Genomic DNA, 12,737 nt, shown 5'->3' with positions numbered 1-12,737 from the left:
TTGACCTCAAGCTCCTTCTCCCTCTCTGGCTGATCCTGCTTAGGAAACACCCTGGGCCAAGCCTCAGGAGCTCTGCTCAATGACATATGTTTGCATTAGCAGGCTGAATCTTCACTTGGCTAAGACCAACATTCTTAGAAAGATTCTTGGCCTTAAGTATTGATCAAAGGGTTAGTGGGTTGGCAGTTCTCATCCTGCCACATGAAAACACATTTCAGTGATCCTCATCATCACAGAGGTAGTCAGTGCCAGAGTGAGTCAGAATCCAGGCTTTCTGACCTCCAGTTAGCACTCTTTCCTTCAGCTCTTTGCCCAGTAGTCAGTTTCCTATTTCTTCCTCTATGATGTTTTATTAGTACATGTTAACATTGGGAAAGAAGTTCTTTCCCTGGAAGGGCAATAAGAGCATCTCAGAGGCAGCAAGTTTTGGGTGGGAAGCTGAAGATGAGGATCAAAGGCCTGGCTTTTGGCCAGGCCCTCATGATGGAATCTCATCTCTTCCATGTCTTCTGCAGGACTTCGGGCTCAAGATGGTGACTGCAGCCATGCTGCTACAGTGCTGCCCAGTGCTTGCCCGGGGCCCCACAAGCCTCCTGGGCAAGGTGGTTAAGACTCACCAATTCCTGTTTGGTATTGGACACTGTCCCATCCTGGCTACCCAAGGACCAAACTGTTCTCAAATCCACCTTAAGGCAACAAAGGCTGGAGGAGGTAAGAAGAGGCTGCTAGCAAAAGGGGAGAATGTTACTGTCCTGGGGTAAAAGTTCCAAGCCATACTGGCCATCTTTGCCTAATAATTAGGAGGGTTCATGTGAAAAGTGTCAAGATAGCATGAACTGGCCCCAAAATGTACCCAGGATCTGTCTTCTGCCAGGTCCTCTAGAAAGGGTCTCATTCTCGGCCAGGCGCAGTGGCTCATGCCTGTAATCCCAGCACTTTGGGAGGCCGAGGCGGGTGGATCACGAGGTCAGGAGTTCAAGACCACTCTAGCCAAGATGGTGAAACCCCGTATCTACTAAAAATAAAAAAATTAGCCAGGCGTGGTGGTGGGCGCCTGTAATCCCAGCTGAGGCAGAGATTACAAGCGTGGGAGGCTGAGGCAGAGAATTGCTTGAACCGAGGAGGCGGAGGTTGCAGTGAGCCAAGACCGCACCACGGTACTCCAGCCTGGGCTACAGAGCGAGAATCTGTCAAAAAAAAAAAAAAAAAAAAAAAAAGCACACCAACATGGCACAAGTATACATATGTAACAAAACTGCACGTTATGCACATGTACCCTACAACTTAAAGTATAATAATAATAAATAAATTTAAAAAAATAAATAAATAAAATAAAAATTAAAAAAAAAAGGAGAGGAGAGGAGAGGAGAGGAGAGGGAAAAGAAAAGAAAAATTATCACTGTCATGTCCCTCACACACTATACTCCAGACATGCTGAAACTACTTAAAATTGCCTAAATCAACTACTGTGTCAAGAGTTTGTGCCTTTGCTCCTGTCAGATTACCCTCTCCTAGACCCCATACTGGAGAATCTCATACTTCTCATTTGACACTAAGCTTTAACACTAATCATCTCCTCTGCAAAGCCTGCTTAGACCTCCAAACTGTCTAATTCCAATTCTGGCTCATTTCCCCTCCCTCTTCTGGACTTCAGTAGCCCCTTTACTTCCTCTATCCCAGCACTGTTCACAATGTGTCTTCAGTGTATGCCATTCTCACCAGCTTAGGAGCTCCCCTAGCACAGGGACCAGACTCATCTATCTCTGTGTCTCTATGATAGCCTGAGATAGGGCTTTGGGGTACATTAGATCTAAGTAATTATTGTTGAGCTGAACTTATGACTAGAAATGCACCCCAAATTACTCTCTTACCTTTGCATAGATTCTCCATCTTGGGCCAAGGGCCACTGTCCCTTCATGCTGTCGGAACTCCAGGATGGGAAGAGCAAGATTGTGCAGAAGGCAGCCCCAGAAGTGCAGGAGGATGTGAAGGCTTTCAAAACAGGTTGGAGTCAAGTTCCACCTTATGCAACCTTTACTCCTAATGCTTGAACCCACTACATCACAGTCCTGAGCTAGGCTAATACAAAAGCAGCCAGTACACATCCCATGATAAGAAGTCCATTCTTTCCAGGGGAGCCATGGTAGGCAACAGTTTAGGCTGTATGCGGAAGCACACGATTCCTGACAAACGCACATGTACAGGCTCCTGAAACTTTTAGTCATTATTCTAAGATGAGCCCCTAGAATTTTGACTCCTCTTTTTCAGGTGGCTAAATTGATCCCAACAGGCTGGGGTCCCACATTTCAGCAAGACCACTCTATGAGAATATGGATTTGCATGAAAGAGAAAGAGCTGGGAGTAGGTACCTCCTTTAACCAGGGTGCAGATCCCCAGGTCAGCTTAATTAGTGCAGACCACCCAAGATAATCACCCTTGAGGTATGGCCACACTGTTGGCATCTTTCATAGGCCCCTTTGGAATATCATTAAGGACAAAAACTTCAAAATTGAAATTTAATGATGTTTAGAAGAGTAAGGTACATTTTCCTGCATCTACTTTCTAAATGCAGGACCCAGGATGGTTGCCCCAGTTACCTCACCCAAGGGAAAATCCTAGTGGAGAGAAGTATGAGTCACCTTATAGAAGGTTTCCTAACAATGTAATAGTCTCCATTCAGGGAGATAAATAGAAGCTCACCTTGGAGAAGATTTCTTCTCGCTGCAGAAGGTGTCCTTACCTTATAAACTTGAATTTTCACATGTTGCGTTGAGCTTAAAGAGGACAACACGTGCTTTCTTTTTCCCCATTCTCTTCATGGCCAATGAATCTCACATTCCATCTCAGATCTGCCTAGCTCCCTGGTCTCAGCCAGCCTAAGGAAGTCATTTTCCAGTCCCCAGGAGCAGAAGCAGATCTCTGGGAAGGTCACACACCTGATTCAGAACAATATGCCTGGTGAGTTTGCTGAGGTGGAAATAAAGGGGATCAGAATAGGGAAGGCATTCTGAAAGGGCCTCTGTCATAGTAGGGGAAACAGCACAGAAGGGCCTTGGAACCAAAGGAAATTTGAGTTTAAAATTTAATGCTGACACTTGCTGGATCTAATGTGTTTTGGCAAGTAAGACACTTTCCTTCCATGGCATTTAGTACCTACCTCAATAGGTTACCATGAGTAGAAAATAAAATTACGTTTATGGAAGTGTTTCTAATGAGGCTTCATTAAATATTAGGCTTACTCCCATTATTTCTTCTCCATGCTTCCCTCAAAAACTCTCACCCTTCATAGAGCACCTTTTCCCCATTCTTATATGTGTTTATGTTCATTTTCATAATGACATTTGCATTATTTTCTAATATAAAAGGAATATGATTCATGGTAAAATATTTTTCAACATAAACAGGAAAGTATAAGGAGGGAAATTTAAGTCATGCAGAGTTCCACCATTAAGTTTTTGCTATATTTTCTCCCAGATATTTTTCTATGGCTACACACACACACGCGCGCGCACACACACACACACACCCTCTGCTCTCTTCACCACACCCACGCTTTTGTTAGAAGTGTGATTTTATTTTACCTGGAGTTTGTTATGCTGTTTTGTTTACTTAAAAATATGTCATGGGTATAGTATGGATTCAATATCATTCAGTTAATCAAGCATCTACAATTTAAGTTGTTGTTTCCAATTTTTTGTATTCCCTCAGTTTAGATTGTAGGTTGGTTTTACATATATACAAATGTACTCAAAGAAAATGTAGAGTATTACCTTTTTCAATTTTTATTTTTACCTAATAATATCTTGCTATATATTTTGCTCTGTGCCTTTTTTTTCACTCAACAATATACTGTAGACATGCTTCCATTTGAACACATATGTATCTACCCTACTTTTCAATGCTTCCAAATATTTTGTAGCATAGATATAACAGAGATTATTTGGCTACTCCTCTATTCGGTTGCTTCCAATTTTTGCTATTACAAACAGTGGTGCAACAAACATCCTTGAATGTATCTCCTTGTGCACACAGGCAAGTGTTTCTCCAGGATAGACAATCAGAGGTGGAAATTCTTGGGATGTAAGGGTGTGTACATTTTCGATATTAATAAATATTGCCAATTAGCCCTCCAACGTGGCTGTACCAGTTATCAAGAAGGGTATCCATAGTCTCATACCCTTACCAGCACTTGATATTATCAAACTTTAAATCTTTATCAATTGATAGGTGAAATTTTGTTCTCCCAGTTTTCTTTTTCCTGATTAATAATATTTTTCTACATTTATTCTATGTCCATTTTTCTACTGGGTTGAAATTTTTCATGTTAATTTTTCAGAGATTATATAATAAATTCTGAGTATCAATCATTTGTCTGTTAATTATGCTGCAAATATTTCTCTAGATATGTCAGTATGTGCATTTTAAAAACATTTGATACATATTTCCAAACATCTCTGCAGCAAGGATGTTGCCAATTTGCACCTCCAGCAGCCATATAAATTGCTGTCTGCAACATGATTTCTGTCTCATGTAAAGAGTTCTGGAGTTTAACAAGCCCTTTGGCAAACATTATTTCAATTTATCCTAGAAATAAAGTTACCCCATCTTGTAGTGGTAATGGTTAAAGAAGTGGGCTCTGAGTTACTTACTTGATGAGCACTTAATTGCTGCATGACCCTGGTCAAGTTACCTAACACTTAATGCCCCAGTTCCCTCATCTGTAAAATGGAGATACTAATAGAACTGTCCTTGGAGTATTGTTGTGAGGAATAAATTAAATATTTATAAAGTTCCTAGGAAAGAACTTACATGTATTAGGCATTCATTAAATGTTAGCTATAATAATATAATTGAATATTAGCTGTCTTTATTAGTATTATTATGACTACTAATACTATAGCAGTAATAATACTACTATTACGATGTGCCATTTATTAGTTTGAATATATTACATGTTGTTGGTTGTCAGATGCTCACAATTCTCCAAGGAAAGTATTATTAGCCTCATTCTACAAATAAAGAAATTTAAAGTAAGAAAGAAGATTCATGACTTGTTCAAGGCCACACCGCTAGGAAGTGGCAAAGAGACTGCTAGAAACAAGATCTGTTGATACTCCTTCCACTGAGACTGAAAGTAGTGATTCTAGTAAGGAGGCTGCCACACCAACCCGGGAAGAGAGATGAGGCCATAAAAAAGTCTAAATGAATGTGTGAATGAACTACTGAGTGAAGGAGTGAATGAGTAAGCAAAAGGATGGCTGAATGAATAGTAGAGAGTTAATGTGGTCCAATAAGTCAATGACTGAGCACATAAATGAATATGTGGAAAAAGAGTTGGAGAACTCAAAATCAGCAACATCGGTAAAATACAGACTAGCCAGGAAGAGACTTAAAATGAATTATTTTCATCCTCATATCTGCTCCTGCAGGAAACTATGTCTTCAGTTATGACCAGTTTTTCAGGGACAAGATCATGGAGAAGAAACAGGATCACACCTACCGTGTGTTCAAGACTGTGAACCGCTGGGCTGATGCATATCCCTTTGCCCAACATCTCTCTGAGGCATCTGTGGCCTCAAAGGATGTGTCCATCTGGTGTAGTAATGATTACCTGGGCATGAGCCGACACCCTCAGGTCTTGCAAGCTACACGGTGAGTAGTAGGCTCTCAGCCATCAGCAGTGGCCAGAGGAGATGAAAAACCACACACAGGAAAAAAAAAAAAAAAAAAAGCAGAACTGGCAGTGGAAACCTGGGTTCTACCACCACGTTTTTGTCCGAGGTCCTCCACCATATCTATTCCTTGGATATGAACTAAGTCAACACACCATGTTTCCCAAACTCTTGGGTGTCCAATGCTATGGAGGGGAAGGACGGGAGACCAGGCAAGGCCCACTCTGCCTGAGTTTTTAATCTAGCTGCAGAATTAGTATTGCCAGAGATGGAGTGTGACCTCCTCTAGGTCTTCCAAACTACTCAAGCTCAACCTAGCTTCTCTCTCTCTCCCTGAGTACCTCCAGTCCTAGAAGGAAGGTACATGTCTCCCTATCCTCCCCATCCTTCCCTCTACTTTGTCTCACAGGATACAGTGTATATAGGATCACTAATTCAACATTGACTCCCATCAAGGAAGGGAAACCTACCCAGTTCCTCGATGCCTGCCATGTTTTTTTTTCTCCCTTTCTCCTGGCCAGGGAGACCCTGCAGCGTCATGGTGCTGGAGCTGGTGGCACCCGCAACATCTCAGGCACCAGTAAGTTTCATGTGGAGCTTGAGCAGGAGCTGGCTGAGCTGCACCAGAAGGACTCAGCCCTGCTCTTCTCCTCCTGCTTTGTGGCCAATGACTCTACTCTCTTCACCTTGGCCAAGATCCTGCCCGGTAAGCCTGAGGCCTGAGCTTTGTTCAGGGCTGGTATCCTGCAATACAGCATCCAGTTTCACTGGTTCCATCACTCCTCCCCTGTATTTGGAGTTCCCACTCCCATCGTTCTTCCTTCTTATCCACCTTGCATATCCTCAACACTAGATAATTACATCCCTCTGCTTTCTCCCTTTCTGCACCTAGAGAGGACCACTACTGGGGAACATTACCCAACCTCACAGAAGGGAAACACTATAAATTCATCACCTCCCAACTCAACTGGGCTCTTAACACACATAAATAGTTATTTTATGTCTCCACAGGAGTTTTTCAAACTTTTTCTCCTCTTCTAAAACCTCTGACTACCTTCTCATTCACACTTAGCAAATAATCTCACATCTTACTTCACAATAAAAACAGAAGCCCCAGACAGAGAATCCTTATTTATTGCCACCAAACCTACAAACTTATCTAATTGTTCATCTAGCCTTGCCTCATTCTTTCCTTTTACAATGGAAGACATATCTCTCCTTCTGCCTAAAGCCAATCCCTTCACTTGTACACTGGTTCCCATATTCCCAGTCTCCTACTTTCTAGTCTATAATGTCCTCACCTCATATGCCTTGTTGTCCTTCTGCCATGGCCCAATCCAGAATGAATACAACTCTCCATCTTCACTGTATCAATTCTGGGCTCATACAGTTGCTCAGACAGGAGTCACTAAAAATTCATAGTCTTAATTTCTACTGTGTTCTCCATGCTTTCTGGCAATCCCATTTCCCTGGTCAGTTCCCCAAGTTTATGGTGCAGTTTTGCCAAACCACCATTATCCTCAGCCTTCCTGCACCCCCTCCTCCCCATCTCCCTCAGCAGATGACTTCATGTTCTACTACATTCAAAATAGAAGACACCAGACAGCAATGTCCTTGACTCCCAGCCACATAGCACCTACAAATTCATAAGCATCTTCACATGTCCTCTCCTCACTCCTTCTCTTCTGTTATAGTGGAAGAAGTATCCTTTTTCTTGTGACTAATCCTTCCACTGTTGCTCTGTGCCCCATTCCTCTCTACCACCTTAGGAATCTTGACCTATTGGCTCTCTCCTCCTCTCCTGTATCTTCAGCCTCCCCCTCTCTTTAAACATGTTTTCAGGTCTCTTGCATCTTATAAAAAAACATTGCTTCAACCCCTCATCACTATCTAGCTACTGCCCTCTTTCCTCCTTGTAACAGGCAAACTGCTTGAGAGAAGTCTCCGCTCTATCTAATTCCTCACCTCCTGCTGATTCTTCAGCACAGCAAAAATATTACCACCACTTCTCAGAAACTTTTTTTGAGTTCACGCATAAGCCCCAACTAAACTCAACATCTTTAAGATTTTTTTGTCCATCCCCTCCTCAACCATTAGAATTCAACTTCTTTCCATCTCTACTGCCAGCATCCTAGTCTGATCCAACATCATTTTTTAAAGAAAATTTTACCTTTGCCCTCTGATAATCCATTCTTTACAGCAGTCAGAATTTTTTTTAATGCAAAACTGTGTTTGTTGCCCACCACCTCCACCCTGGTCAAAACCCTTAGTTGGACCCACATTCCCCCGGGACCAAATCCAAATTTCTTATCACAGCTTCTAAAGTTCTCAATAATCTGGCTTCTATATATCTCTTCAGTCTCACCTTTTTGCATCCCTCCTCTCACTATTTCATTCAGTAATACATTCATTCATATGCTCATTCGCTTACTTATAAATCAGTCATCCGTTTATTTATCCATTCATTTAATAAATGTTTACTTAGCATCTACTATGTGCTTACGCTTATACTGTACACCAGAGACAGAGAGATAATAAGACGTTTTTGCTCCCATGCAACTCCCAGTCTGCTTGTCTTTCAAGCCATGTTCTCCAGAAAGCCATAACTCATTTTCTCAGGTGGAAGTTATCCCTTACTCTTATAAAAAGGCCACAGTTCCTTGATGGCAGTGCAGTTAGTGGCAGGGGTTGGGGAGGTCCAGGAATCGACTCCCTCTACCAATTTCACATGCCCACCTGCCCCACCAGGATTGCCCAGTAAAAAGCCCTGCATTCTTCAAATCTTTCTGGACCTTAGCTCTCTCACTTGTATAGTAAAGCAGATGAATTCTATGATCACTAACAGACCTGCCAGCTCTGACATGCCATGAGCTTGTGATTCCAACAGTAAAAGCCTGATAAATATCCATCCCTGTAACCACAAACAGATGGAACCACAAGCTACCTGGAACGGATGGAATTTCATCTAGACTAGGAAGAATCTAGCATCAGTCCAAGCCAACAAGCATTCCCTGGGGTAATCCCTTTTCCAAGTCTTGATCCTATATGTTGAGGAGAAGGAAAACAGGTCCTGTCCTCAAAGAACTCTGAAGCTTCTTGGGAAATTAAATGTTCTTCCATCCTAAGGCAGTCGGAGGCTAGACCAGGGTTACAAATGACCGGAGGGAAGGATGTAGGGGTTAGAATTTGGAAACAGTGAAGACCTTCTAAGGGAGAAAGAAGTGTCACAAACGTTCCCAGAGAAGGAAGAAGCAGAGCAAGGTCTTCGAAGAGAAGAAAGGGTTGGCCCTTTTCTTTGCCAGGTCAAACCTGAAGGTTGAAGTGGGAGTACTGGGACAGAAGCTTAAGGATTATGTATCTGCTTCCTCAGGGTGTGAGATTTACTCAGACGCAGGCAACCATGCGTCCATGATCCAAGGTATCCGTAACAGTGGAGCAGCCAAGTTTGTCTTCAGGCACAATGACCCTGACCACCTAAAGAAACTTCTAGAGAAGTCCAACCCTAAGATACCCAAAATTGTGGCCTTTGAGACTGTCCACTCCATGGATGGTATGTATATGTGTGAGTGTATGTTTACTAGTGTTGGTCTCACAAAAATCATGATGATGATAACATTATAACAGCTAATATTTATAGAGTGTTTATTATGTGCCACGCAAAATTATTAGTATTTTACATGTATTCACTTAATTTTCTGAACAATTCTATGAGATAGGTGTTATTATTATTTTGATTTTTTACATGAGGAAACTGAGACATAAGAGTAATTTGTCCAGGCCGGGTGTGGTGGCTCAAGCCTGTAATCCCAGCACTTTGGGAGGCTGAGATGGGCGGATCACAAGGTCAGGAGATCGAGACTATCCTGGCTAACACGGTGAAACCCCGTCTCTACTAAAAAAATACAAAAAAAACTAGCCGGGCGAGGTGGCAGGCGCCTGTAGTCCCAGCTACTCGGGAGGCTGAGGCAGGAGAATGGCATAAACCCGGGAGGCGGAGCTTGCAGTGAGCTGAGATCCGGCCACTGCACTTCAGCCTGGGCGACAAAGCGAGACTCCGTCTCAAAAAAAAAAAAAAAAAGAGTAATTTGTCCAAGGTCACACAGCTAGTAAATGCCAAAGAATGGAGACAGCTATTACATTCATCTTATAGGTAAAGAAACTAAAGTTCAGAGTTGGCATCCAATTCATCTTGAGTGGCTCAGCAAATTGGCGCTAAAGTATTTGCACCCTAACACATATAACTCCAATTCCTCAAGTAACACTTCTCTTGTTAGAAATGATATGTAAATCAATAATCCCAGTGTTTGGTTTTTATGAAGGAAATTCCAAAAACCATTGCCCAGGATTTTTTTCAAGGTCCAGTATGAAGCATTGGGGTCAAAACAGGTTTTCAAGTCAGAGAGACCTGGGTTCAAATCCCACCTTTGACAATTACTGGCTATGACCATGGGTAACTCTTTAACTGTCTAAGCCTCAATTTTCCCAAAGGTAAAATATCTGGCTGTAAGAATTAGAGATGATAGAAACCATTCTAGTTATTATGCTTTTGTAGAAATAAATGATCTTCACACTCCTACCTCCTTTCTTTGCTCAATTGAAACAATGTCCAAAGCTTTCTATTACTGGCCCCATTATGTAGAAATCATGTGTTTTAGTTATCCCTTTATGGATTTATTTAAGGGAAGAGGTCAACTCATTTCAGTTTGTCCCTTTTCCAACTGAAACAAGAGTCCATAGTATTCCCTGATTTAGCTATCTTAAGTGGCATGTAATGACTATACACACAGGCTCTAAAACTAGACTATCCATGTTCAAATCCTAGTCTGACCATTTACTGGCTTGGGCAAGCTTCTTAATTGCTCTGTGTCTCAGTTCTCAGTTGCTTATTTGCAAAATGTAAGTGATAATAATTAAATATAAGTATGCAAATTAAATGAGTTAATATATGTAAGGAACTTACTATTATGCCCACTCCCACATTTCTAACACTAGCAATAAAGTAAAACTATCCTATTCCTTTTGTATATTTCTACCTGAGACTATTCAAATTCATTATTTCTCTAGTGGAAACTATGTTGGTACCATTCTACCTCATTACATTTGCAAATAAATTGTTCTTTATTTACCTATTTTTGGGGTGCAAACTGCCCAAACTGTTGATCCTTAGGCTGAATCTCTCCCATTGAAATGATGCTTGAACCATCACACTGTCGTTCGTCTCAGGTTCTACCTTCTGTAGTTGACTCCCCTCAGGTTGTCCTACCAATTGCTCACATTTTAAAATCCTGGCTTGGAACCCCTATTTCCACCTGAAGATGTTTTTTCTGTATTACAACTCCTTGTACCTCAGCAGTTTCCAGGGAGTACAGAGGGATACACACAGATTGCAGGAAAAGAAACAAAAGAGGCAGAGAGAGGCTGAACATGGCAGAAACAGGAAAATAGATATTGTCAGAATGAAGTAAAAATAGAAAGACAAAGAGTCAAACCTTGATCCCAGGCTGGGGAACACACACGCATGCACACGCACACACATACACACACACACACACACACACACATACAGAGAGAGAGAGAAAGAGAGAGAAGGCAGGGATGAGATACAGGCAATCAACCCATAAACAGAGGTTTGGAATAGTTGTAAATGAAGGTGCACATCCTCCTTCCTCTCTACAACACCCTTTTCCAACCCACAGTAGGCATCTCCACGCTGGAAATGGAGCTGGGGAAGGGTTATGATGTCCTACCTCTATCCCTTGGCTTTGCTCAGGTGCCATCTGTCCCCTCGAGGAGTTGTGTGATGTGTCCCACCAGTATGGGGCCCTGACCTTCGTGGATGAGGTCCATGCTGTAGGACTGTATGGGTCCCGGGGCGCTGGGATTGGGGAGCGTGATGGAATTATGCATAAGATTGACATCATCTCTGGAACTCTTGGTAAGTGAATGTTTTGGGCCTTCTTATATACCCTGCAGAGATGAGGCCCCTACAAAATTCTCTTCTCCCTCCTCCCCAAAGCTATAGGGGTTGTTTGGACAGAATTCACAGCCCCAGGCCACTGCCCTCCTGGACTCCCTCTCTCCACTCGCATCCCACTGCAGAGTTGATGAGAAAGTCTAGGAGAGTTTTTTGAAAAGACCTTGAACTAGGCCAAATAGTTAGATTCAACTTGAGTATGTGAAGAGCTGTGTTTCTAAATCCCTCCCCCACCCCAGCCCCAAGCTTCATCTTAGCTCCACTCCTGACCCTATCCAGCTAAAGGTCCCCACCCAGCTCCTACCTATCTAGTCATTGCATATGGCGAGACTTGAAAGTCCTATCTCAAAGCAGCAGAATTATCAGCTCTGACTGCCCTGTCATGGACAGATGAGCAGAGGCCTGGGAAGACAGCCTGGAGCCCCATCTTCGGTGCACCCCCTTGGGTTATCTGGCACATGATCCTGTTCCTCTGGGACTGATTACGGGATCTGTGTATATCTTCTTACTTTCTGTCTCCAGGCAAGGCCTTTGGCTGTGTGGGTGGCTACATCGCCAGCACCCGTGACTTGGTGGACATGGTGCGCTCCTATGCTGCAGGCTTCATCTTTACCACTTCTCTGCCCCCCATGGTGCTCTCTGGAGCTCTAGAATCTGTGCGGCTGCTCAAGGGAGAGGAGGGCCAAGCCCTGAGGCGAGCCCACCAGCGCAACGTCAAGCACATGCGCCAGCTACTCATGGACAGGGGCCTTCCTGTCATCCCCTGCCCCAGCCACATCATCCCCATCCGGGTGAGAGCCCCACCCTGCCCATTGCCCTCTCTACCTATTTCTTCTGGGAGCCTCCCCACTCCCAACACACCTGTTTCTGTCTTCAATTACTTGCTTTCCTGCTAACCATTCCCCTTATTGCCAGCTTTGTTTCCCTTTTTGAAAACTTATCAGCCATTTTGGATTAACCAGTCTTTTCCTTTCATCAGCCATTACCTCATGCTTATTAGATTATCCTAACCCTAACAATAGCGAGTGTTCACAGCCTATAATTCAGAGTTTTTCAAACTGAATCAAGACAATTAATGGGTCACAAAATCA

General features: G+C 42.9%; 1 protein-coding gene across 7 annotated transcripts in view; it reads left to right on the top strand.

The window, feature by feature from the left end:
* ALAS2 (5'-aminolevulinate synthase 2) overlaps nucleotides 1–12,737 on the top strand; it is a 421,539-nt gene that overhangs the window by 403,412 nt on the left and 5,390 nt on the right. For 5 of the 7 annotated variants that reach the window (XM_077989127.1, XM_077989125.1, XM_077989126.1 and 2 more), the window contains exons 3-10: nucleotides 516–711; nucleotides 1,882–2,004; nucleotides 2,848–2,958; nucleotides 5,430–5,652; nucleotides 6,194–6,378; nucleotides 9,043–9,222; nucleotides 11,443–11,607; nucleotides 12,169–12,437. In XM_077989127.1, coding sequence (XP_077845253.1) covers nucleotides 531–711; nucleotides 1,882–2,004; nucleotides 2,848–2,958; nucleotides 5,430–5,652; nucleotides 6,194–6,378; nucleotides 9,043–9,222; nucleotides 11,443–11,607; nucleotides 12,169–12,437 — 1,437 coding nt within the window. In that variant the 5' untranslated portion in view covers nucleotides 516–530. The remainder of the gene's footprint in view (nucleotides 1–515; nucleotides 712–1,881; nucleotides 2,005–2,847; nucleotides 2,959–5,429; nucleotides 5,653–6,193; nucleotides 6,379–9,042; nucleotides 9,223–11,442; nucleotides 11,608–12,168; nucleotides 12,438–12,737) is intronic. The other 2 variants (XM_077989129.1, XM_028842550.2) reach the window with 1 other exon arrangement.

Source organism: Macaca mulatta, chromosome X (assembly GCF_049350105.2).
Source record: "Macaca mulatta isolate MMU2019108-1 chromosome X, T2T-MMU8v2.0, whole genome shotgun sequence".
Classification (NCBI taxonomy): Eukaryota; Metazoa; Chordata; class Mammalia; order Primates; family Cercopithecidae; genus Macaca; species Macaca mulatta.
This window is presented reverse-complemented; position numbering and strand designations above follow the sequence as displayed.